Source organism: Hippoglossus stenolepis, chromosome 24 (genome assembly GCF_022539355.2).
Source record: "Hippoglossus stenolepis isolate QCI-W04-F060 chromosome 24, HSTE1.2, whole genome shotgun sequence".
Lineage (NCBI taxonomy): Eukaryota > Metazoa > Chordata > Actinopteri > Pleuronectiformes > Pleuronectidae > Hippoglossus > Hippoglossus stenolepis.
The window spans coordinates 5,073,072-5,100,089 of NC_061506.1; the positions used below are offsets into that span (position 1 = coordinate 5,073,072).

Genomic DNA, 27,018 nt, shown 5'->3' on the forward strand with positions numbered 1-27,018 from the left:
CAAAAAAGGCTAAATATATTTTAGGCTACTGACCAGTGCTATATAGCTTATTATGTTTTATAAAATTATTTTAAAAAGCTTGTGTAATTATGATTATAATGTTTTTTAAATCTTTGGTAAATATATTTCACACAAGATATTGTTACAAATGTTTCTGGTGCCACAAATTATATATTATTTCCAATAAGCTGTAATAAGTTTCCTCTGTTTAGTCCACTTTAAGCTTTTTGTAACAACACTATAAACAACACATAAACAAATAATAAGCAATACTAAAATGCATATTAATATTAATTATCTTTTTCGATACAAAAAAGCAGTTCAATATGGTTTCCTATTTACATATTGTCAGCATACAAATCATTATATGGTTTTCATTGTGAACAACAGCTTGTGAAGGCTTTTAAACTGAAAGTCATGAAAGGAAGTCACATCCCACAGTGGCGACATTGACCCTGATGTTGTTGCTACTTTGTGCACGCGCAAAGAGAGAGAGAGAGCGAGAGAGAGAAGGATAGAGAGAGAGAGCAGGATAGAGAGAGAGAGCAGGATAGAGAGAGCAGTGCAGGACATGAGAGTGTTTTCAAAGGAAGGAAGCTGCTTTATTTCTCATTTCCACCTCTGTATGTGTTTACTATTAATAGCAGAGGCTGATCCATCCAGAGCGTCGGGACTGACTGATGTTCTCACCAGGAGGAGCTGACTGAGCCTCCCCTCTCATTCTGGAAGCACCACCAGGAGAGAGCAGACAGTGAGGAAGAGGAGGAGGAGGAGGAAGACTGCTGCTGCTGCTGCTGCTGCTGCTGATCCAGGACACCACACACCCTCAGCCATGAATTCAGCCGAGCAGACGGTAACGTGGCTCATCACGCTGGGGGTCCTGGAGTCCCCCAAGAAGAGCATCTCGGACCCAGAGGGTTTCCTCCAGACGTCCCTGCAGGACGGAGCGGTGCTGTGCCGGCTGCTGGAGCGACTCCGACCCGGAACGGTGGACAAAGTGAGTGCATGGAGGGCGGAGGGAGGAAAAAATCATTATAAATAATAAAAAATGTGCTTTATTTCTTATGAAAAACCACATGAAAGCATAATAGGACAAACAAAAACTCAATTAGGCTGCAACTAAATAACTGTAAGGCTCCTGGCAAAAAATTGCTTTCATATGTAAATATATTATAAGAATGGCATATTCATATATTAATATTACTTACTAGGACTTATATTCTTACTAATAATTATATTTCTTGAAACACAGCAGTCTACACTCTATCCTCAACATTACTGTTCCACTTTGTTTTTCTGAATTTTTATTTCCTTATAAAATATATGTGGCGACACACAATATATATGACTCCTGTGCCAATAAGGGAAAATATGTGTGTAGTAAAGGTGAAAAAATACTTATATTGAATGGAGACTAATTTTACCATTTTGTACTACTGTGCAAACTACCAACTTTATTGTACAGATGTGATATGGGCTCACACACACCCACACACCCACCCACACACACACACACACACACACACACACACACACACACACACACACACACACACACACACACACACACACACACACACACACACACACACACACTTACACACACATACACACTGGACTATGAACCTGTCGACGTCACATCCTGCTTTGGCTTATCCAACTTCCCCGGGAGATTGTGGATGTCAAGTCAAGTTCACCTCAGTTAGCTGCAACTCAATACACAGTGACGGCACGTGTATTTCAAAATAAAAGCATAAAACGTGTCAGTAGCTCTGGATCGCGTCCTGTGCTCGTTTATTTACTTCATTAGCTCTTCCACAGCTAAAGACACACCAGTCTACAAACATGTAGGTATCTACTCACTGTAATAAAAAGTGGTAATGTGGTTAATGTCGTTTCTGCTCAAATTTAAAAACAAAATGTTAGAAAACGTCTTTGTTTATATTTTAATTTGAAGCCTTAAACCGGAAATATTGCTTCTATCTTTGGCTAGCTTGTCTTTAACGAGCAGCAAGTGGCAGGTGCACAATCAGACCCTGGAGTAAGACTGTTTCCGTGCAGAAAACCATCAGAACACCTTGGTTCCCAGTGTAATGCTCATGTTTCCAGTCAGTGTTTTGATGCTAATTCCGCCACTTCCGGTGTGTAGTTCTTCCAGGAGCCGAGGGGCGACAGCGACTGTCAGAGGAACATCGGAGAGTTCATTAAGGGCTGCGGCTCTTTCTGTGTGGAGGTGAGCTGACGCCTTTTAAAACCTATTGACGAATGTGATCAACACGCGATGAGGCTCAGGAAACAGACTCCACCACATCTACACCATCACACGTGTTGTTCAAAACAGATTCCACAACTTGTTTATCTTCCTGTTTACCTCTTTGTCCGGTTTATACTGAGGAGACTGAACATGGCTGTGGGGATTCATTCTCAGATATTTCATTGTGATCAGCCATGATTAGTTTAAAAAAATCATCTTTAACACTTGATCTTCTGTTTATCCATCACTCCAGCTTGTAAACACATGTTTCCTCCTGCTGCTTTTACATTAATCACCCTTTCTATAGGGTCTATAAGGGGAAATATTCCTTTTATTATTAATGTTGGAGGTCTGCTATAATACAATCATAAGTGTTAATGTGTTTATTTATATATGACTTTTAATCACTCAGATCTGCATGTAACTATTACCTGTGGTCCAGGTAAAGTTCTAAGAACCTGGCAACCCAAAAGTTAGCATCACTCTTTTATTGTCCATTAATAAAACCATGAGATAAAACTTGTTTAAATTACTCTGATAGAAAGAGGTACAACTTTATTTATTGAAGAAAATGGTGTGTATCCTTATATATATTATTATTACAGAATGAAGTATATAAAAGCATGAAACCACTTTGTAGTTTCTGACGTTAAGTTATGAAAGAGTTAAAATGGAGTTCCCATTAATAACATTCAGTTCTTGGTTTAAAAAAAGATGCCGTGTTAAACGTGTTGTCGCTGCTCGAGGACGAGATGCAGTTCCTTTTGTAGTTATGGAAACAAGAGGCAGAGGCTGATCAATAATGCTGCGTTTTTGGGAATCTGTTGAATAATTCTGATGAAATGTTATTATTTGGATTTCACAGCATTTCAATTCCCTCTGGTAGCAGATGATGGTGATGGTGACATGCACAGATAATGTTGTTATTGGTGATTATTAGGTTTGTTGGCTCCAGCAGAGTTTTCTCGTGTACGTCACTGGACACCAATATTCTGATATTACCCTGATTAATACATGAATCTGAGTAAGACGCTGCCATGAAAACAGCATTTTCTCATGATATTAACTTGAACAAGGCCATATCAAGCGATAATTGAATTAAGACATGTAGAGTTCGGATCTTAGTCACATTATATAGACAGACATGTATACATACCATCCTATTTGACTTTTCACAGCATGTTGTGACACTGGCATGTGTCAGTTACTAACTGCTTGATGACACATATCCTGTGTTTGAGTGTAATGTCGGATAAATGCCGCAGTGGACGTAATGTTCACTTCAGTGCAAATCAGACTATGCTCTGTTACATGTAAATGGGAGTATGAATGAAACAGTCTATTAGAATAATGTGTAAATGTCGGAATAAGGTCGTAGTCTGAATATTGGTGTCCATTTAAATGTAGTCGTTCTGTCAAAAGTCTTTGTTACTTAGATTAAATCTTTGTGGGCAACAATAGATAATCATGCACAGAAGCTGTGAGACAAAGTTTGAAATGCTGAAATCAAGATAGACGTGTTTATCAAAATCAGATCTGTATTGTTATCAGAGTTCAAAAGGACATAGGGTGTGCGTGTTTGCACAACAGTAGATCAAACCACTTTATATCCTGCTCAACAGCGGGTGTGAAGGGGGGCGAGTGAGTGCTGTGGTACGAAGTGACACACACGTACACACACACACACACGCATTATTGATGTAATTTATGTAAAAAAAAAAACATGGAGTCATAATGACAAACATCAGATTATGTAACTCAGAAGTCGTAGGCTGCAGACCTTTTTAACAAGGTTTGTCTCCAGACCTCGAAAATTTAATTGATGAGGAGAAGAAGCTTTGAAAAAACAACTTGAAACTGTGGCGAAGGAGAAATGTAAAAGAGAATGAGAAGATGAAATGGAGGGGAGGAGGGGGGTGGGCTGATGTAATGCAACACGCCGGGCTGCCAGTGGATATTTCCAATCAGGTTGATTAGAGCCATGTCAGCCATGTTGCTGGGAGCCAAGGCCTCCATTAACCAGCAGCCCGGCTGACATCAGCGTAGTAATTCTCCCAGACTGTCAACGGAACGAGCAGAGGACGAGCCAGACCGGCCGTCCAATGGGAGGAGGATAACATGAGGGACAGTGTGAGCGCAGATGACTTCTGACTCCACGATTAAACAGAGCTGCACGATTAATCAGAATAACAATCGGCAACATAAACTCGGCTGCTGAGATTAATTAAACCTAAACGGATGGAGATATTGATCCGGTGCATTTAGTGTGCCTCCTCTAAGGTGTTAAAACAAGCGCTCCCTGTTAGTAGGTAAGCTGTTTGACCAATCACACTATTTTTATTGCTATGTATCTTTAGGAAGACGCTAATATCAAGAAAACAATTTAAAGATTTGTACATTTAAAAGGCGGTTTATTGATGAGACATCCTCCGTCTTGGGGTCTTTGTTCACTTAAACCCATTAAATTCCTTTAGAGATCAATAATCCTCATTCATATAAACGATCTGTGCACTGTAGAGGCGCCTGTCTTTGTTGCTGACTTGCTACATGTCAATCTTAGTGTCAGATTTAAGTATTAATCAAATGTATTGATCTCGGAAGAAGTAAAACGTGTGCATGCAACAGTAACATATTTCTGCTGCAGGAGGAGAGAAGCTTCGAACTGTACGTTGGCTAAATGCCCGCGGTGGAGGGGAAACTGTGTGTGAGCTGTTGCGTCCACGCTGCTTTGACTTTAATCAGGACGTGTGTATACATCACGTCCAGTGGATCTTTTCTTAGACGAAGATGACATTAAAAAACACTATTTTTTTTGTGAAGTTCACCTAAAGAAAAGGAGGAATTCTTGTCGTTAACTTTATTTTTGTAAAGTTCCTCATCATCAGAATATTTTAGCTTTGCCTTTTACGGCTCAGATCGCTCCACCTTTACACTTTGGGAACGTCGAAGTCAGTCAGTGTGTGGAGTACACACAAGATTAGGGGCTTCAGAGGTATTTTGATTATGGCTCGTGTGTGTGTGTGATGGGGAGATTACAAGGGGGGAGCTCAGACTTTGAGTAATCCTGATCCAGACTCCAGTTGGAGCAGGGGTGTAAACCTGCTCTAAACTCAGTGTTTCCTCAGTTTTAAGCTGACAAAGTTCTTTTTTTATAAATAACACCTTATCTGTTTTTTAAACAAAGACAGCCACAATGGGCAACTGTAGAGACACAGTGGGGAACTTAAACAATACGGTACATGTATACACACCAAATAAAATAGTGTAAATTAAAATTCCAATGTCAGCGAATGGGTTCAGGGTCGTATCACAGGTAAATTGTATATAAAAGGGCTGGTGCCTGATTCCTCTTGCTCCACCACAACATTCCCTGCATGAGATACTTGCGTGGAAATGTCAGGAAGCTTTGTGACGTTGCTCCATGAATTTATAATGAACGTGTTTACTTGGTCTCTCCTGCCTCGAACCCCTCGACACTGTCTTATCGCTGTTCTTTATTCGGTTTTCTCTCCTTTAGCCTTTCGAGGTCAGCGACCTCCTGCAGGGGCTGAACTTCACCAAGGTGCTGAACTGCCTGGTTGCCCTGAACAAAGCTACTGAAGGCAAGATTATTGATGCTTTGTGCACGTGTCAGTGTGTGTTTGGTTTGAAGCACACTTTTCTTCTTTGCCATGCTTTTATTTTGCAGTAAATTGTGCTCTATAAATGTGTATTGGTAATGTTTTTTATCAGAAATCATTCTAAAGTGTAAAAGCATATCAAGAACTAATCAAGTTCAAGTAATTTTATTTTGATAAAAGCTTTGTGTATAATGTCATGTGAGTTGAAGATATTTGAATTTTTTTGTAAAACTACTTATTAGGATATTGTGCATTTGCAGATTTAGGTGTTTCTGAGGACAGTGTGTGTGTGTCGCACTCCTCAACATCCAGGATCAAGTCATTTGATTCTCTCAACACTCAGAGTCGCTCCTCCAAACTGCACCAGCCTCAGTACCGCAGCCTGGTGAGTTACCATGACAACCGCAATAACCACTCACAAGTAATGGTAGAAAACAAAACTGACGGGAGTCCGTCTCCTTCCTAGGACATGTCGGAGGGCAGTGGGTGTGTCCAGTTGCTGGTCAAGGCGCGCTTCCCCTTCCAGCAGACCAATGAGGACGAGCTCTCTTTCGACAAGGGTGACATCATCAGTGTGTTCAGGCAGGAGGATGGGGGCTGGTGGGAAGGCTCGAACAACGGCAAGACCGGATGGTTCCCCAGTAACTATGTGCGGGAGCTGAAAGGAAGCGGTGGGTGAAGCCTCGTTTATTTCCCCAAATCATATTTCAGAGCAGTGGGGAGAAAATGAACCGTCTTTTCAGTCTGGGCTACAGCAGATGGTTTGGTCACTGTTACTGTTCCTTTTTCTATCTCATGTTAACGTGCACTGCTTTTTGCATCTGCAGCTGATCCATAACACTGCAAGACAAGTGTTGTGTCATGTTGTTTTTAATGTAAATTAAAAATGTATAGATTGAATATAAAGATGGATGTCATGACGGCACGACCTGACTCCAGGTCTGTTCTTACTGTTAATAACTTACTGATTAATGAAGTAGACTGACCAGATTATCCATGAAACATATTGTAATTCAGCACAAACATGTGTAGTATTTACTTTGGTTCAGAGACTTAATCCCATTCATCTCTGGATTTAATGGCTCCAATATTCAACGGCTGCCACTTCCCTGTGTCTGATTGTGTTGGTTAGTTGTGTGTCAGGCAGGAAACAAGAAAGGAAGCTCCACAAGCACACAATGACAGGAAGTTCCTGAGGTGCTGTATAGAAAGGAACTTCCTGATTTAAAGCTTCACAACAGCAAACAAGGACCATGATCACGACGTACTAAGCAGTAGCAGCACATGCATTCATGTAGTGACCATTCAGTGGGAGCTGTTAGATTTGTGAGATAAAGGTTTCTCCTGTTTTAACTACTTGACCTTCCTGGATAAAAGAAAAACTAAGACAATAAGGCCTCTTATGCGTTTTTAAAAGCATCCTAATTGTCGCAGATTCAACTTCAAATAGCTATTTACTTTCTCTGCTCAGTCAGAATTGAGATTTACATGAATACACTCAGTATCTAGAAAATAGTCATTACTCCTCTGGATTTACATTGAAATATCTCCAAAGAGCAATAGTGAACTGAAGGGACTAACCCTAACCCATTTTATTTTCTTTATTTTTGTCTCCATTTCCTGCCACTGACCTTTTAAACCCTTCTTCTGTTTTCAGATAAAACGTTAGAAAAGCCAAAGTCTGGGACTCTAAAAAGTCCACCCAAGGGTTTCGACACCACGATCATCAGTAAGACGTACTACAACGTGGTGAGCATCATTCTTCAGTGACCATGTTTGTGTCTGCGTGCGTGCGTGCGTGCGTGCGTGCGTGCGTGTGTGTGTGTGTGTGTGTGTTAATTGTCAAATGCTCAAGCAAGAAAATCTGTTGATTATTATTATGATCATTATTCCAAATAGTTTTGGGTTAGAACGTAGAGGTTTTGGGGCAAAGGTTTGAAATGCGATGGGAAAGAAATCTGAATTTTTGAAGCTGCCATTACCCACAAATTTAAATAAATAATCTCCTGCATGTAGCTCTTAGACTTAGACTGCTGGAGTGAACCCAGTTAATGGATGTGTGTGTGTGTGTGTGTGTCTGCTTTTACAATCAATTATTTTTCATCCACACGTCCAATTAATGATCGTGTAGCTGTTGTCTCTCTCTCTGTGTGTGTCTGTGTACAAGGATGTGTTGATTTGTGGTGGCTGCATGGCACTACTGCATATGCCATCTATAAATATGTGTGTGTGTGAGTGCAGCAGATGTAAAGTAGGTTATTGCTTCCGTTTCAGTGGTTTCTGGGGCAGCCTTGCCCCAGGGTTGTCTCCTGCCTGTGTGTTTGTGCGTGCGTGTGTGTGTGTGTGTGTGTGTGTGTGCGTTTTAATAATGTAACAAGCTGCACAGTCACTCTAGACAGTCCATATTCTTTGGTTGGAGTACCTAAGTGTCCCTCAAACACAGACAGACACACACACATATGCTAACACACACACAGACCCTGCCTGAAGTGAATGCTGTTCCCAAACACAAATGAAAGAGGAAAAAAATTATAAATATAGAGGTTTTTGTCCTTTTTCTCAGAGCTTTTCAGAGCCTTAGGACAAAAGCTTTTTTTGACTGTGTTTGTCTGTGAATGTTGTCATGCTCTTGACGTCAATATCAATTTTCAATTTACAAAATATAGCTTTAATTTCATTTTATTTCAGTGCTGCAGTGGCAGTCTGGCTTTTACAACATCAGTCTAAGATGCTACAATTCATTGGCAGAAACCTTGTTCCTGTGAGATTTCTGATGAGCGATTAGCCTGTAGAGTAAGGCCCATTATGCAGCTACTGTGTTCCAGCTCCCAGAGGATCTGATATCTCCGTCCATTAGCCTTTTACAAAATACATCCTCCACCAACAAAACAAACTGCTCTTAGAGTGATTTCCACTTGCTAAATTAACTAAAAAGTACACATCAAATGCATCTATCTCAAAGATGTTGTCTGTCAGTTTACATAGTTCTTGATACACTGATGGTTAAAATGAAATGAAACATTGTGATTGACAGCTTAGACGGACTCACGATTGGCCTATCCCGTGTATCACCACCTACCTAAGAAATATATAAGATTTTCAAAATAAAAGTGTGTGCTTATATATTTAATGGGAATTGGGATTTTTATGGACACTCGTATCTTTTTACTATCACTGTAAATAAAATTAAAGTCTCTATCGCTGTGTGTGCGTGTGTCAGGTCCTGCAGAACATCCTGGAAACAGAGACTGAATACTCCAGAGAACTACAGAGTCTCCTGGGCTCATACCTCCGCTCACTTCACCCCACAGACAGGTTCGGTTATTTTTACCCTTTTTTTATTTTTTATTCATCACAGTCGTGTTTTAGAGGCAGTGACACACATGAGCATATCTGTTGAAATACCAATATTGTCTGCACAATCTTCCCACAATTTAGTGAACATATACTGTATACCACATCTATACTATATTGTACACATACACACATTTCAATATTTATAGTTTATTGTATGAATTACAGCCATCTTTTTATCATTTGATCTACAGTATGTAAAATTAATCAATACTGCACTTTTACAAGATTTGATTGATCTGATTTATTTCTGGCACCATTTAGGAATTAGAGTTCCTCAAGTATAAAAGGATAAATATCTATATGATGAGGCTGCAGTTGACTGATATCTAAATACTAAATCGCTGATTCTACAGAAGATTTAATTCAAATACAGAAATCTGTCAATATATGAATTAATCAGGATTACTCACAGAAGATGTCTGAATTATGAATGATGCCCCTCCGCTCTTCCTTCTTCCTCCTGTGCCGTGTAGACTCAGCAGCGTCGACATCGGTCACATTCAAGGAAATCTGGAGGAGATCTCGACCTTCCAGCAGATGTTGGTTCAGTCCTTAGAGGAGCACACAAAGTCAGTACATCCCTCTCATCTGTATGCTAAGATCTTCCCTTAACTGATTATTTGTTCAAGATCCTTTTGAAAATGATGGATTCGAGAATAACCAGCAGATGGAAAATAGTCAGTATAATATATGTATCTTACTTATTTGCGTCACTGACCACAGTATGGCTCATGCAACACTATTATTTTTTCATTCTACCCTGCAGATGTGTTGCATCCTGTTAAACTAACAATGCATCCCTCCAGGTTCACATCAAAACAAAGCAGCACAGACTGTAGATGGCCTGAGGGAAGCATCATGTAGTCAGTCAGTGTAGTGACAGAGACATCTAGTGGGAGACTGAAGTAACGCAGTCTTATTTGCAGAGGCAGTGCAGCAACAGACACGATCAGTTTCATGTCACTGTCCTTAAATACAACCTTCATGCAACTTTGTGTATTCTGTATGTGTGATTAAATGGCAGCAGAAGCAGTTTCTTGTCCAATATTGACACGTCATGTGTGTGTAGACTCCCAGAGAGCCAGCAGAGGATTGGGGGGTTCTTCCTGAGTCTGATTCCCCAGATGAAGATCCTCTACGTGGCCTATTGCTCCAGCCACCCGTCTGCTGTCAATGTGCTCACACAACACAGGTACAGTCAGAGAATGAGTGAGAACTGTGTGTGCACGTTTAGAAACCACGAGACAAAGACAGGAAACATAAATGTAAGTGTGATATGTGACAGTGAGGTGCTCGGGGAGTACATGGAGTCAAAGGGGGCGTCCACTCCAGGGATCCTGACTCTGACCACGAGTCTGAGTAAACCCTTCACCAGACTGCAGAGATACCCCACGCTGCTGAAAGAACTGGACAGACACATGGAGGTAAGTCCGTCCGTGTCTATTCAGATAAACCAACAAGCAAAGTTGGCAAGATTCAGATGATATTAAGTAACACAACAATGACCATGATCTGATCTCCATGCATGTATGCAAAAACGTTCTGTTCTGTTTCTAAGTTTGATCTATTTTATTATTTTTTGTCTTTGTCTCAGGACCAACACCCTGACAGAGCTGATCTCCATGCTTCAATGGCGGCCTTCAAAACCCTTTCAGTGAGACACACACTGATAAGATCTTATCACAGAATTCAGTTAAACCTGTAGCTGATCTGTATTGTTTTTATCAATATTATCAGTCACTACCACCTGTTGTACCACTATTCTAGCACATCAGTGTTATTAAAACTGCCAAAACAAGAGCTTTTGCTGCTATCAAGTAAATCCGCTTCCTGACTTGTGTGTGCCTTTTGTACCAACTAACAAACATGAACGTAAAGTATCTCACAGAGTTTTTGTGCCTTTGTATGATTCTTTGTGTGTGCGTGTGTGTTCAGGCTCAGTGTCAGGAGGTGAGGAAGAGGAAGGACCTGGAGTTGCAGATTTTAACGGAGCCAATCAGAAACTGGGAGGGGGATGACATCAGAACCCTCGGCCCCGTCCAGCACATGTCTCAGGCCAAGGTCCACACGCAGAACTGTCAGGTACCATCAGAAAAACCTGAACAGCTTAAACCCTGTTACCATCTTTATCCATCTGAAACACATTTGTTTGCTATTTCAGCTGGTTTTGTTTAATTACTTTACCTCAGGCTATTGCATTGTTTCGACTCTGTTCATGCAGTTCATCCTTTTGTTTTTCAGGAGTCAAACGAACGCTACCTTGTCCTCTTCCCTCACACACTGCTCGTTCTATCTGCCAGCATGAGAATGAGTGGATTCATCTATCAGGTGCGTTTCACATGAGATTAAACTTAAACCCTCAACTTATCAAAAACTCTGGTCGACTTATTAACCCTGTGTTTCTGCGTAGGGGAGGATGTCACTGTCAGGGATGCTCATCTCCAGAATAGAGGACGGAGAAAACCTGAAGAACGCTTTTGAAATATCGGGTCAGCCCTCTCTCTCTTTTACCTCGTGGACATTTCTGATTTGTCTTTGCATTCGATACCTGAGAGGTTCCAAGTTGAATTGGATCTCACAGGAAGGCTACTACTTTACTGATTTGTGCTATAGCTTAAAAATATTTAAATAATATCACACTGATTCAGGCTAAAACATGTTCCTGTTGTGCTTTATATGAGCATGCGAATGTTCAACTGGTCAGAAGTTATGTAGAAAAACTCAAGATCCAATATTTCATCTGGTATTTGCCACCTTATTGTACTGTATTGTGAACTTTAGGTGAAATAAAAACAGAAAACACATGTGTTTTGTCGTACAGGTGCTCAGAGTGAGCGGATGCAGGTGGCGTGTAACACTCAGCAGGAACTACAGGAATGGCTGGACCTTCTCACCAAACACACACACACTCGAGCCGCACTCGCACACAAGCATCAGTCCGTCTGTCACACAGTAAGTGTTTTGTTCATTACTCGATCCTCATCCACTTCTTTACCCGCCTGCTCCTCTCTTTAACGTGTCCTCGCCTCCTCCCAGTTGCCGTCCCACCCAGTCACTCCCACCAGACACTCTGAGTCCCGTGGAGGGAGCAGCGGACACACCTACCACACCCTTCCCCATCCCGCATCATACGGGACACCTCACGGAAGCAACCCAATGTGGGGGCCCCTTGAGCCACCGAACACCCCCAAACCCTGGAGCCTGAGCTGCCTTCGCCCTGCGCCTCCGCTTCGGCCGTGCGCTGCTCTCTGCCTCAAGGAGGTGCTGTTCAATGACACTTTATAATAAGTCAGGACACCTCTTCTTCTGTTGATATTCATTCGCTTGAAATTACACAATGTAAATGTTAATCTGGAGTTAGAATTACATTTCTGCTGTAAACATTGCTATCACTTTTTTTCCTAGGATATGAGCAAAAGTCCTAAAAACATGAAGAAGCTGCTCCCGAAGAGGAAGCCAGAGAGGAAACCTTCAGAAGAGGACTTCACTGTCAGAAAGAGTAGGTTTATAACTGCGTTTACAACGGCAGTGTTATGCGCGAGCGGTGTGTCCTCACTCGTCCTCACTCGTCCTTCTGTCCCGTCCTTGTCTTTCAGGCACCGCAGCTCTAGAGGAGGATGCTCAGATACTGAAAGTGATCGAGGCGTACTGCACCAGCGCCAAGACACGACAGACTCTCAACTCCAGTAAGCACACACACACACACACACACACACACACACACACACACACACACACACACACACACACACACACACACACACACACACACACACACACACACACGTACACATTATCACTTGAACATTCTCACACACTGCTAGCTACTGTGTGTTATTTCTGACACTTTGTTCTCTGCTTTCAGCCCTAACAATGTTTTTCTCTCTCCTCTCTTTTCATGTCTTCCCTTCATCCTTCATTGTTTTTTAATTAACTCCTTTATCCTTGCTGTCTTGTTTCTCCCTTTTTTTTTTTCCTGAATTTTATTCAATTTAAATATTTTTATCCCTCACAAACTGCTTTCCTTTAATTTCTGATTTAAATCCCATATTTATGTTCTTAAATAAATTCTGCCTTGTTTCAATATGGTTTATTTAAAAAAAAAAAATCCTTCATCCTATATGGTTTATACTCCTCCGCTCATCTCATCCCCCAACATTTAAATTTGGTTTGTTCCAAACTCCCGTCTTCTGCTGGTGACTTAATGGCACAGCTTGGCAAGGGACTGACCTCATGCACAACCATGTACTCGCTGACACCAGCCTCACCAATGCTGGTTTCCCTGGCAGCCTGCCATGTTCCGACCAATCAGAGGACTCGGATTATGAAAGTATCTGGACAGCCCAAAGTTTTAGGACTGCCTCGTTTTCTCGTAAGACACACTGGTGAAGCAGCTAGCGTCCAACTAGAGATAGATGTGTATACGTGTGTATCAGCCAGAACATCTCACCTGCTGTGTGTGTATGTGTGTGTGTGTGTGTGTTTCTGTACATGTGCATCGGTTGTAGCTGTCTTTGTGCATTCCCATCAGTATAGCTTCAGGCAGCATATACCTCATTTTACTAATTACTAATTTTACTCTAATTCTGTATCAACCACTTGGAATGATGAAGCATCTTTGTGTGGATGTTCACATATTTGTGTATCTGACCGTATTGTGTGTGATGCAGGGTTGATAACTCACGCTGTCGCCATTGTTTCAATCAGGCTCCAGCAGGAAGGACGTTCAAATGTTGTTCCCAGAGGAGGAGAAGATCATAGTGGAGGAAACCAGGAGCAACGGACAGACTGTGGTGGAGGAGAGGTGCTGAAAATACAAAAACAACATAATATGTGAATACAAACATAGTGAATGGAGGAAACATGAAAAATTAGAGGTTGCCATAAAATAAATTGGAACATATCAATTGCTTTATGAAAAAGGAAACATATGAAATGCTAACAAGTTATAAATATGATTATATGGATTTAGGAAATGAGGATAGTGTCAGTATATCAGATGTAAAGTAGATCACAGTAAATCAGAGCTGTTGTGTTCCTGCAGGAGTTTGGTGGACACTGTGTACAGCCTCAAGGATGAAGTTCAGGAACTCAAACAGGTGAGTCTGCAGTTTTAGTTCACTACTAACCTGATTATTACTAAAACTTACATTTATAAACTTTATCTAGGTTGTTGTGTGGTAAGAAGTAATTTGTGTGTGTTTTTAAATCAAGTGGGAACCAATTTTCTCCTTTTCCTTGATGGATCCTGCTTGTTTTTCCTCTCTCTCTCATCCATCCACTTTCCCCTCCTCTTCGGTTTTTCTACAGGACAATAAGAGGATGAAGAGGACGCTGGAGGAGGAGCAGCGAGCGAGGAAGGAGATGGAGAGGGTCATCAGGAGGGTTCTGAAGAGCATGGACGACCCAACCTGGGACGAGACAAACCTCTGAGATCAATGTGGATCAAAACATCACGGACAGAATTGTGACTTTTAAATGACCGAATGGCCTGAGTGAAATGTTGTTGTCCACCCGTGTGGACACAAACTGCCAACACGCCATTGTGTTATACGACATGTCTTCACCGTTTCCACTTCAACCCTCACAATTCCCTGCATACTAGACTCTGGACCAAGAGAAGATGCCTGCCGGCCATCAGCAAAGCCATCACATCTGACTTTAAAGTTGTGAAGCCAAAATAGCTGGTAGGCATGATGACCTCACTTCCTGTCATGCTCCTTTCCACTTTCTTTAAGCCTTTGGAGCGCCGACACAAAAATCTCTTTATATCTTTTACTTTCTTGCAGTAAGTATAAAATTTCACCATTGCCAGGAAAGTATTTTATTAACTGACCTGGTGCATGAATTAGAAAGATACATGAGTTTATATATTTCATAAAAACTAAACAGACATTTTTGATTAGCAGCGACTTGATCACAAATCCAAATGTTAAAGCAACATTTACAAAGATGCTTATAAATTATTATTTGTGATACACAAAATACATTTTTTTTAAAGCTAAACCTTAAATTACCAGCACTTATAAGTGGCCTCATATTTTACAGGATGACATGAAAGTCCTCAGTCTGATGTGAATTAATTAAATTAATTGAATTTAAGACGATATAATGTGAATTTATCCAATCAAAAACAACTTGTTATTGTCAAACGGAAGCTGGAGGGAGATTTTCTCAGGAATCAACCATCAGGGAGTTTCAGCTTCCGCTCAGCATCCATTTCAGATTTCATGGAGAAAGCAATATCTAAAGATAAAAGAAATGTGTTTGAGCCAAATGAGCTGCAAGAACCAGTTTCATAAGACTCAGCACAACACGAAGACAGATGCTGAACTTTCAGATTCACCTCTGTTTCCCTGTGTGTGAATTTGAGAAAGCTTACAAGGTAAACAAACTGTTAAATGTTATACATCTGCCAAAATCTGCAGTAAAATACATGAGAGTAACAGAAACATCATTGCAACCATTTGCAGTTAATTTAGAAAAACTAGGCAGAATCTTGTCTACCAGCAGTATGTTTTATATTCCTACCAAATATCACTTTTCTTTATTACTTGAAATATGTAAGCTTATATTGTGAAAAATGAACCGTAGCATCGCCTCTAATAGTCCTTGCACTGCTCAACACTTGACTACATCTGGGTACAGTGTTAAATATTTGAGCTTTTTATCATTTGTCAAACACAAGCTGTTATGGAAGTGTATCTTAAGCATGATAAGAACTACCTAAAATCACAGAAAATCATCTTTGAGAAAAACATACTTGACATACAATTTGATCTTTTAGTTTGGTCCATGTCCCATCCACTTACATGGATGAGGAGGGGTTTATGACCTTTACTGACGGAGGCAATGAGGGCCAAGACGGTTTGGCGTCACTTTTAGGGTCTAGTCATGTCGCCCATCTTTATATACAGTCTGAACCTGGAAATGTAAATAATGAAATTACATTACGAAACAACGTGGGAGCGATTAGAAGCAAGTGATGACATTTCAGAAAGCTGTGCGCAACACCACCAATGCAATCGTTCCTTATTTTATTAGAAATATTGAGAATTTTGAGTTTCCTGTGCCTTTTTAAGATGAAGTAAATCTGGGGACCCACTGTCATTACTACGTGCTCCAGCTGTCTGAGACCTGTTAAAAGTAAGAGCTTTGTAAATCAGCAAAAACTTGAAATATACGATTGACCAAAAAAACTCATCAGGTAGCAATTTCAACAAATATTATATGTTTAGTAGCTGATTCTGAGGCAAGCAGATTGATTTAACTCTTCAGGAATAATTTGAACTGCACTGAACTGATTCAGAGGCATTGAATTTCCCAGTAAGAGTCGACATGTGTCAGAGAAACGATGTTCAGACACCATCGCAGTCTTCAGGAGCTTTAGTGCGTCTGCTCGATGATTTTTTTTTGTTTCAAGGCCAAAATCCAAGCAATACAACACTGGAAATATATTGTTTATTTGTTTTATGATTTTTACAATGTTGAAAAGAAACTTACCGTAGCACGATTTCTTATTTTTATATTTGTGATTGTGTTTTTACTCTTTAACGGCTGGTTTTGATTTATAAGACTTGTTATTTTCTACTTGGACCTTTGTGTTTTCTCCCGAGCGTCAGTAAACTGATGAGGCTTTTAGCGTTACGACTTCACCTGCAAAATTAACTGAATGAGAACTACACTAATGTAAGCCATGTAATGCAATATGCCAATTTTTGACTCTAAATTATGTATTTAACTGAAGTAACTGATGTAAATGTATTGTGTCTTCAAGCAGTTGTTACTGTGAGAAGAATCATAACCTCTATTTATTTCACCCATTTGTCTGAATAAAATGTTCAATCAGACTCCTGTCTCTAATAGCACTTCATCCATTGCAGAATAAAGGTAATACAGATTTACCAACATTCATTGACATGTCTCAGCCTATAATAATACATCACCACTTATTATATTCTGTTTTATTAATCTGCAAAGTAACTAGCAGCTTACATTACAATTGGTCATGCCCAGTGATAGAGGATATATCTAGATAAATACTTTACACAAGTAAAATACAAAGAACTATCCAAGATTATTTATAACATTACTTTATATTTATAAAACACATTTAATTCTATCGTAAAACACATTTATTCATATTTGTGGCCTCTTCCTCAAACAGGGGAAACAGCGCCCCTCTGGGTCCTGACGATAGATTCATGTCAGCCTGTGTATGTGGTCACAGAGGGGTACTGCCGGCTGACGCACGTGTCTCTTGATGAGGATTTGATGTCGCAGCTGAGGAACCATCTTATCTGAGAAAGTTTAGAACACGAAGAGACACGAGAAGCAAGAACTCCCGATAAACGACAGCAAGTCAACACTAGTAAGTTATTTAATGTCAAGTTAAGAAGTTTACAGAGTTTAGCTGAGTTTATCAGTTTTAATGGTGGAAGCAAATTAGTTTTTCCAGTGTTTATTAACACGGTGAGGAGGAGACGAGGCCTTCTGTCAACAAACAAACAAATGTAAGAAGTTAAACTTGAGTGTTTTTGCTAAATGATGCTCAGTTTGTCAGTGTTAATGATGTGTCATGAAATTTGGAGAAAGGCTGTTTATTATAGGCCAGTCAGTGGGAACTAGTTTAGCCTGGTCAGCTCAGTTTGTCAGTGTTAATGGTGGAAGCTGATGAGCTCTCATTTGACACAGAGAGGAAACAAAATCACTCTTTGTCTTCATGAGAGGAAGCAGAGACGACTTCTTCTTCAAATGTGAGTTTTTACATTAACTCTGTGTGTTTGCTCTGTTGCTTTGCACAATTTCGAATTTTATCTTATTTTAAGTATAATTGTTGCTGATGATGAGTATTTCACAGTTTGAGGAGATGAAGACTTCTGTCAAACACGATGACCGTCACACTTTGTCTTCATGAGAGGAAGCAGAGACGACTTCTACTTCAAATGTGAGTTTTTACACTAACTGTGTGTGTTTGCTCTGTTGCTTTGCACAATTTAGAATTTTATCTTATTTTAAGTATAATTGTTGCTGATGATGAGTATTTCACAGTTTGAGGAGATGAAGACTTCTGTCAAACACAGCGACCGTCACACTTTGTCTTCATGAGAGGAAGCAGAGACGACTTCTACTTCAAATGTGAGTAGTAACACTAACTCTGTCATTATTATTTTGATTATGTTTTTAATACAGGAGCTCTGTCACTTACTTTCTCATGCTGTTTTATAGTCCAGTCATATATATGTCTAATGAAACTACTGTAAAATACATGGCGGCCGATGTAGAGAGGACCTGCTCCTGATGTAAATATAAAGTATTTAAATATAAAGGGCCTGTTCTAGGGTAAAGAAAACAATCAATTTAGATGATTACACACTAGTGAAAACATCACAAGGATTATTTTATATTTAATTTCTGCTAATAGATCCCTTACACTTAAATCTTGCACACTGAACCTTTAACTGTTGACGTTAATGACCTTTATTTGACTGATTTAAGGACACTGAGAGGAGACGATGTCGGCTGTCAACAAACAAAACGACTAACACTTGTCTTCATGAAGAAGCAGAGAGGACTTGTACTTCAAATGCGAGTCAAACACAAACCATGTGTGTCTCTGGCCCGGGCTCATAGTTAAATGTCCCACTGCATCACTCAGCAATGTCTTTGCTGTGTTGCTGCATAAAATGTCTTGCCTCGTTTTTAAACTGATATATAATGACCTTTAATTACTAATAAAGTACAGGTAGGTCAGGCTGTCTAATAAAAGTCATGGATAAAGTATAAGGAGATATAAGTCATGTATTCGATACATGCATTAACACTTGGTTCTGGGACCTTGAAGTTTTATGTCTACTGTTTTCAAAATCTTTGCAGTATTAGTGTTTGTGTATAAGATTTGTAATATTTTTACTGGTAGATGAGTCCTTAATATTTCCCTATAACTTTGAGTTTTAGTTTGTGGTTTTAACCCTCAGTGTTTGCACAATGCATGAGCAATATATCGATTTATATTGGACCTTTTCCAGTTTGCTATTGATGAATTTTATATTGAAATAGTTATTGGTATTGTTTGAATACAGGGTGTAAGTCATGTACTTGATACATGCATTAATACTTTGTTCTGGGGCCTTAACATTTTCAATCTTAGTATTATTGATGTGTACTTGCATCTGTAAGATTTGTTGTGTCCTGGTATAAAGAGTGTGCTGTGGATGTCGTCCTGGCCTAAGTGACATGAAATATCTGGAGTAGTTAAGATACTGTCTTTATATTTCACTATAACTTAAGTTTGAAGACTGATTTTTGTATTTGATTCAAGCATTAATAGTTTATTATGGGGCCTTTAAGTTTTATATCTACATATTGAGTGTTGCTGGTTCGTATCTGCATTGATGCTGAATATTTGTAGATTCCATCCACAGACACTAGATGGGGCTAACTCAAACAGCAGAAGTTGGTGTATGCAAACAACAATCACATCCGCCCCCAAATGTCCAAGCATGAAACAATTACCAGCCAACATTTACTATAGAAACATGCATTACGTTAAGTTTCTTCTCGAAGCAGGTAGTTTTGTTATTGGCCTGTCTAAGATGCCTCAGTTTGTCTTGAGTCCAACTTACTGGACCAGTCCATTAGAATCGGGCCTCGTCTCCAGGATTTGTCCCAGAGGTCATGAAGAGCGTAGGGACATATGGTCAACTATCACCACAATGTCTTCAGTCTGTCATTTCTTTTTAATCTTGGACCTCTTCTGCTTCTACTGCCTCTAGTGTCAGGTATTCCTTCGTCCATCTTACCTTCAATCGGCAGGTTTTCAGAAGGTGGCTCTTATTGGACCTGGCTGATGCTCCAGTTTGTGGTTTGATTGGCCACCATAGCTTCTTGTTCTTCCACAGCAGATATAAGAACAGAAAATTTAGAAAATGAGGCCTTCAACTTTGTTTTCATCTCCAAAGTTTCATCTTTATGCTTTGTTTCATGTTACGCTTTTCTTTCAGTGCTGCCATTTTAACCTTGATGGCTGCTCTTTCTGCTTTTGCAAGTATCCTGTCAGATGCAACAGAGGAGACTTTTGACCTGGATCCACCACTAGAGACTTGCCTCACTGTTTTTAGGGCTGACTTCCATCTATTGGCATTCAACAGCCTCAGCCTTAGATATTCCAGACAGCCACTCAGACACACATTTTAGCTTCAAACCATTCATCTTCATTTGACTCCTCCAGTCAAAACATCATGTGTGGATTTAAAGTCGTAGCTGTTTATACTTTGAAAATTACTTTCTGCACATATGACAAATCTTCCATAAATCCACTCTTTATATTTTTCCTTCTGCTTGAGTGTGCAAGTTTTCCTTTACTGACATTTCTTAACTTGGATACATGTTCACTTTTATCCATCTCTTGATCTAGAGGTACTGGCCATGACTTCCTCTTCTTTACTCGCTTTCACAATATGAGCCATGTCCTTTTGTTCAGTAATACAAAGATTATCCAAGGAATCCAATTATCCCCTCCTATAGCAGACTCCTTACTGTTTGAATAATAAAATCCTTTCCAGAAACAGATTTCCTTTAATTTCCTTTTGTAAGTGGATCCATTGTCAGCTCTTGGATTATGAAAGACATAGAGGGGTGTTCACACCATGCTTTCAAACAATCCTGCGATGTCTTCATCCCTATCCAGCTCTTAAATTGCATATCAAATCGACTCTATCGCTGGAGTATTTCATTTCCCCCCCCCCTTCCCCAAACTGGAACAAGTTTGTTGTTTGTGTCACCTCTTCTTAAAAAGTTACATTTATAATGATGCATTGCAACCTAGACTTTTTGCTATTTAACACACTTTAAGAGATTAGAAGTATGGCCTAATACAACCAGAGGAATTTAGAGATCCTACAGTGAAGTGGCTTATTCGATCCTGCTCCTTCCGAGACTGGCTATCATTCTGATGATATCCCATGTGGTCTCCTTGAGAGGCCATCAGCATCAAGGTTGTGTTTACCAACCCAGTTATTAGACCTTGCAGCCATCCGTAGCTCGTGGCGTCTAACTTTGCAGAGGTAACTATGTAAGTAAGAGGATTACCGTCTATGACCTCAAACTTTTCAGTTAAACTCAATTTGAGTGACAGGAACTCCTAGTTATGGGCTGGATATCGAGACTCGCTTTGTAATGGACCACGCCTGGCAAAAGCAATGACTTGTTGTTTCCCATCTTGTTCTTGGTAAAAAGCAGCTCCCAGTCCTGTGGAACTGGCATCTGTATGCAAGGTTGTTTTTGAGCACTGGTAAGTATTTTTTCACTTGGGAGTCCATGGACCTCAAAAGGCTGTTTTGGGTCAGGATGTGGACCACATGGCTCTTTTAATCTCTGGGGTTTTGCACCTGGATGTATAACTGTGAGTGAGTTCACTGAGTGGCCTAACAAAGGATTTTATCTCTTTCAGGTATTTAGGCCAGGTTTTTTAAGGCCTTTTCTTTTTCTGGATCGGTTTCTACACCATTTTCAGATACATGTTCTAAGTAGTATACTGATTGCACTTCCCAGGAGAATTTTAGGCCATAATCTCTTAAATCAGGTGTGAACTTTCAACATCTGTACTGGGTGCATTTGTAATGCCCTGTGTCATGCGGCTGAACTCCCAGCATCTGTCTTTAAGGCTTTAAAGCTGTCTTTACCTCGTCAGCCTCATCCATTTCAATCTGGTAGTATCCAGACTTCAAGACAAGTACTGTGAACCACTTGGAGTCAGTGCTGAAAAAGTCTCTTCAAGGTTGGGGAATGCATTGGCATCCTTGCTGTTTGAAGATTGAGTTTACGATGGTCTAACTCTTTGCACATGGTTGTGTTTTCATTTTCTTACAACCACAATAGGGGAAGTTGATGGTTGATGGTGACTTGAACTCTCTTATCACACTTGCTTGAAGTAATTCATGCAGATGTTTGTGCTCTGTTTCAATATCTTGAGGATGAGTTTCATCATGTAGTTTTGTTTCACATTGATCTTACACCTGTAACCTGACCTTGGTTACGATGTCTGTTGTTTACAATGATGCATTTGAGCAATTATAAAAAGAGGCTATCAAAACTATAGTTTCATCATGCAGCTGTAGAGCAGCTTAATGGAAATGGTTATGTGGTTGTGGTTATGGTTTATGGTATATATGTTGCTCCAAGACTTTTCCCTCAATTTAATACACTTAATTCCTCTGGTTGTATTAGGCCATACATCAATCACTAGGATCTAAACTAACTAAAAAAACTATGTAGGATTGGTAATGTGTGATCTGTGGGAGCGCTGGTAAAGATGCCCTGATATCTGGAGTAGATTATCTAATATTTCATCCATAGGTTGTTGATTTTTATTGTTTGATGTGGTTTTGTTGTGTGACACCTTATCTTAAAGATGCTTCTGTTTATAAGGAGAAATATTTGAATGAGGTGGTCACCTGCTGTGTTTCATGCTGTGGGGACTATGCTGTCCACCGTAGTCTCATTATTCAGCTAGATCAGAATCGTATTTATTGCCTGCTTGGCCTTTTAACATTTTAAAGTTTCAGACACTTTGACCCTCTATCTGTAACAGTGAGCAGCTGCAGGGGCAGAAGATAACAGTATTTGTAGTTGCAGGATAAAAGCAATGCATCAGACATAATATCGGCTTAATTTCTGATTGTTTTACTTGTTTTATCACTGCACAGAAAGTGATCAGTGGTTTCAGGCAGCCCCAGTACACTAGAGGAGAGACTGACTGTCTTCACGTATTCTCTGCATAGCCTCTATAAAGTTTTTGTTGAATTTGATCACCACGTATACGTTTGTGATGTTTTGACAGTGCGTTAACAACGGTTTGATGGTTTCCAAGGTGGATGACTGTTATCAATGCCGTCAATAACATCACATGGCCAAATTGCCAACAGGTTTTGGCAGGTCACCAGTGAAAAGCATTATTCCCATAACAACAGAGGAGAAAGGAGTCTTTTGTGGAGTTGTCCTTACTAAATTGACAAGGCCTTTTACAGCCTTTGATACAGGGCTGGCTGCCTCACACAATGGAAGGCATATAATTTTGCAGATGTCGTCTGGAAAGCTCAAATGTCAATGCTTTTCACAACAGCACTGGGGCCCTGTGAGAGGCATAATTGATTGGTTCACCTTTTGTCTCGCGCCAAATATTCATTCAGAAGGACAAAAAAAGAAGGCAAAGCAGAAGATGAAAGAGCATCTTCTGGAGTCAGCGTGTGCTGACACTATTCATCTTCTTGAGGAAAAAATAGTTTCTCCACAATATTGTACAGGCTGCTAATGTCAGGCTGTAGGTTTTCTCCTCCATCGAGTGGACATGTAGTTAAAAATATTCAAAATCGAAATGCAGGTAACCTAAAAAAAAAAAAAACACAATTAAACGTATCAATTGTATCGTATGAATGTGGCTTGTACTACAAAGCAATTTTGATTGGGCATTAAGACGAGAAAGGTGCTATATAGATGCAGTCTACTTACCGTGAGTAACGTTTTCTGTCTCTGTGGCCATGAGTGACAATCACAGGATGATGCGTGATAATGAAAAGTATTCAGGGGTATTTAAATTTACATGACCTGCTATTAAGGGTTTTTGTGGATTAGATCGTAAGATGGTGCACAGACTGTGTGGATTTGCAGAGAAATTTAGCATCTGTCGTGTTTTGCTGGGCTTGCGATAACAGGTGGCTTCAGGTGTCTGTTCTTTTCAGGCAGACTCTTTTTGTCATGGTGGCGTCAGTTAGAAATTGATGTTAAATTTACCTCGTAGATGGTGTGTGCAGGGTGGCTTGGTGTGAACAAAGCACAGCTTCACATCAAACCACTTATTATAACTTTCCTCACAATCGGTCATCTTTCCTTCTCTGCTTCTTGAAGATTCACAAAAATTCAATATTTCTTTCTTTAGTCAGTAGCCTTCACTCTCCTAAACTGGCTGGATAATGGAGAACAGTCAGATTTGAGTGTGAAGAGTCAGTTGATGACTGGAAGTGCAGCCTTTCTTGCTGAATCTCTTAATCAATGACAGAGCCCATTCTGAGGTTATAATATAAACTGATGTTCCTGACATGTAACTGCATGACACTATTCACTTGAGTTAAATGTAAAATGCTTGTGAAACTCAGGACCTGAGATCTGAACTGTATAGAGAACCAATCATTAAGTCTGTAACACTCACACACACACTATCGATGGGCCCTTTTGTAAATGAAACAAAAACTTGATTCACTGGGGTCGCATTGTTTTTGGCCATAGAACCAACAGGTGACACACACACACTAAATATACACTCCCTTTCTTTCACTGTTTAGCAGCAGCTGATAATTTAGATTTTACTTGTATTGTTGCTTTGTGTCTCCCTCTTTCTCTCTCTCTTCCCTTCAAACCCTCCCCATTAATTTCCAGCCTCTGCAATTTTCCTCTTCAATAGCTGAGTGGAGCGAAAGAAAAGGGAAAAGAAAGATGACAAAGACAACACAGGACTCCTCTCTTCTCCCCGGCCCTGTTGTTGTACAAAATAGCCCAGCAATAATTTTTTGTCATTGGTTTACTCCTAAAAGCCCATTTGACGTCAGTCCTGAAAGGGAAGCAATAAAGAAACCTTTTCAGTTGTGTTGATTGAGCGAGAGAAGGAGGAATGGGTCCCTTTGGGACGGGGCGACCGGAGAGGTCTTTTTATTTTCTCCGCTCTGGTAATCAAATGGAGCTGAAATGAAAATGGAGTTTTCTATGAAAATAGGGGCCTTTGTTGCCTTTGGAAGGCTGGTAATTCATAAACAATAAGGCGGCTTCTTTTGTTTGGGCTATAATATATTCCTGCTGCTCTGAAAGAGGTCTGTCTCTGTGTGCGCACACACACTCACATTGAAGCCAGAGTAAAAGCCAAAGCGAGTCAGCAGGGGAAGAGAATATAAAAGGAGGCAGAGAGGCAGGCTCTCCATTCATCGTCCTGGATGGGAGATGCCGGGTGCATGACTCCTCAACTCTACGTCCTTCATCTGTCTCTCTCTCTCTGTTGCTTCCCTGAACCTCGTCATCTGTTTGTCCAACATTCTTATTCTCATCTCCCACGCTTTTCTTTTTAAACAAGAAGTCAAAACTTTAAAGGAGGCTTCCATGGCCATCTCACAGGTGTGGGGTTGCAGCACACCTGTCATTCCAAGGAAATATTTTCTCCTTCGTCTGGAGGATTAATTTACCATCAATGCATTTTGGATTTTTGTGATTGTCCTCGTGCCATTTATTTTTTTTTCTCAAAATATTGGGGGATCACAAGAAAACGAAGACCCAGAAGAAAAGTGTTGCAGTTTGCCGGTTGATTTAAAAACAAAATGTGAGCAGCAGACTGGGATGACACCCACTGGATGTCAGCGGACACGTTCCTATCAAGTCACGGATATTGCTCCATTTTAACTTGAAGGGAGCAACACTTCAGTCTGTGGATGGATTTTTTTTCCTGCAGGGTTTAACCCTTTTATCCAGATGGAGGAGGGCAGCAGGGTTTTTTGACCACACAGACGGAAACAGCTGACAGCACTGGACACCGGAGTGGTTCAAAGTGGAATTTACAGCTAATCCATGAGAGGAACATCACTTCATATTTACACCTCAGTGAGGTTGATGTCATGATGGCAAGAGATCCACATAACCTCCATCTTCTCCCATCTGAATGCGAAGACAACACTTTCCTCAGTTGGAAGAAGTCACTTGTTTTTTTACACTTTTGGACCAAACTCCTCTGAGCTTGTGGATGGAAACCTCCTTCTCTAAGAATTTTGGAAATGTACATAATGTGGATTTGGATCAACATGATGTAAGTGCTGCTATTTGCACGTGTCACGAACTTTGTGCGAATTTCTCCCTCATTTTTACGATGCTTTTAAATCTTGGACGTGAGAAGTTGTGTGTCAAGTTGAGAAAATCACAAATTTGGGTCGCTACTTGATGAATCCGCAAACAATCCTATATATACAGCGTCTTTATTTCAATTTTTTGCATGTCAAACTAACTTTAACACTACTTTTCACCCCCACACTATAGCAACCTAAAAATGCATACTAGTGCTTATTTAATCAAATTCTGTGTAACTTAAAAAAGAAGCCAGCTTCTGCCCCTAAGGCAGATCAATGGTAGGAGCCATAATACAGTGAGGTTCTCACTTAATGAGGAAGTGGTTGCTAACAGCCACAGAGTTGTGATGTTTTAGGGTTTGTGGTCCGACTGGTTCTATCCCTGGCTACTGCTCACATGTTGATCAGTTGAGTTGTCTTTTTTTGTGGTTGTTTCAGATGCTGACTGAACTCTCTGGACTGTACAGAGGAAATTGGACAGATTGTGTGTGATCTGACTGTAAAATTGTGTAGAGCTGAATTAAGTGTGTTTATTTACTTTTGCACTAAACCTTACATGTATAAGTTTCACAGCCAGGAGCATTTCCTCTCCGACAGCTCAGATTGGTCAGTCTGTCCTATGCTTGTCAGATGGTGCAACTGTAACGCTCTGGAAAGGACTGTTACCAGATTGTGGGCTTTTAAAATAATTATGATATTTTGGCCTGACTTTTAACAATCTTAAAGGGCTCCATGACAGTTTTATTATCCCCTATCTATCGACACCATTTTACCCTGTTCTTCCGTCTCCTTCCTTTTTGGTTGTGTTTCACCATTGTTTACTACAACTCACGAGTTGTATTTCATTTGTGTTATTTGATTTGGAATGTCCATTTGCATGTACGCTGAGAAAATCTGTTAGATGTTTAAA

General features: G+C 40.1%; 1 protein-coding gene and 1 long non-coding RNA gene across 3 annotated transcripts in view; both read left to right on the forward strand.

Annotated features, from left to right (window-relative positions):
• Positions 1–505: 505 nt before the first annotated feature.
• On the forward strand, positions 506–17,081 carry LOC118103599 (rho guanine nucleotide exchange factor 7). Of its 2 annotated transcripts, XM_035150689.2 has the most exons (22): positions 506–997; positions 2,150–2,233; positions 5,772–5,856; positions 6,135–6,259; positions 6,341–6,545; positions 7,532–7,623; positions 9,095–9,189; positions 9,705–9,800; positions 10,301–10,423; positions 10,517–10,655; positions 10,826–10,885; positions 11,167–11,313; positions 11,473–11,559; positions 11,642–11,720; positions 12,053–12,183; positions 12,268–12,492; positions 12,637–12,730; positions 12,828–12,917; positions 13,445–13,603; positions 13,939–14,035; positions 14,276–14,330; positions 14,542–17,081. In XM_035150689.2, the coding sequence occupies exons 1-22, from the start codon at positions 833–835 to the stop codon at positions 14,662–14,664; spliced, it is 2,556 nt and encodes an 851-aa protein (XP_035006580.2). In that variant the 5' UTR covers positions 506–832; the 3' UTR covers positions 14,665–17,081. The 2 variants fall into 2 exon arrangements, with proteins under 2 accessions (XP_035006580.2, XP_035006581.2); XM_035150690.2 differs by lacking the exon at positions 13,445–13,603.
• A 389-nt stretch (positions 17,082–17,470) lies between these two features.
• Positions 17,471–27,018, forward strand: part of LOC118103580 — a 70,803-nt gene continuing 61,255 nt past the window's right edge. Inside the window, exons 1-4 of the long non-coding RNA XR_004694907.2 lie at positions 17,471–17,602; positions 17,926–17,987; positions 18,092–18,178; positions 18,283–18,369. This is a non-coding gene — a long non-coding RNA (uncharacterized LOC118103580). The remainder of the gene's footprint in view (positions 17,603–17,925; positions 17,988–18,091; positions 18,179–18,282; positions 18,370–27,018) is intronic.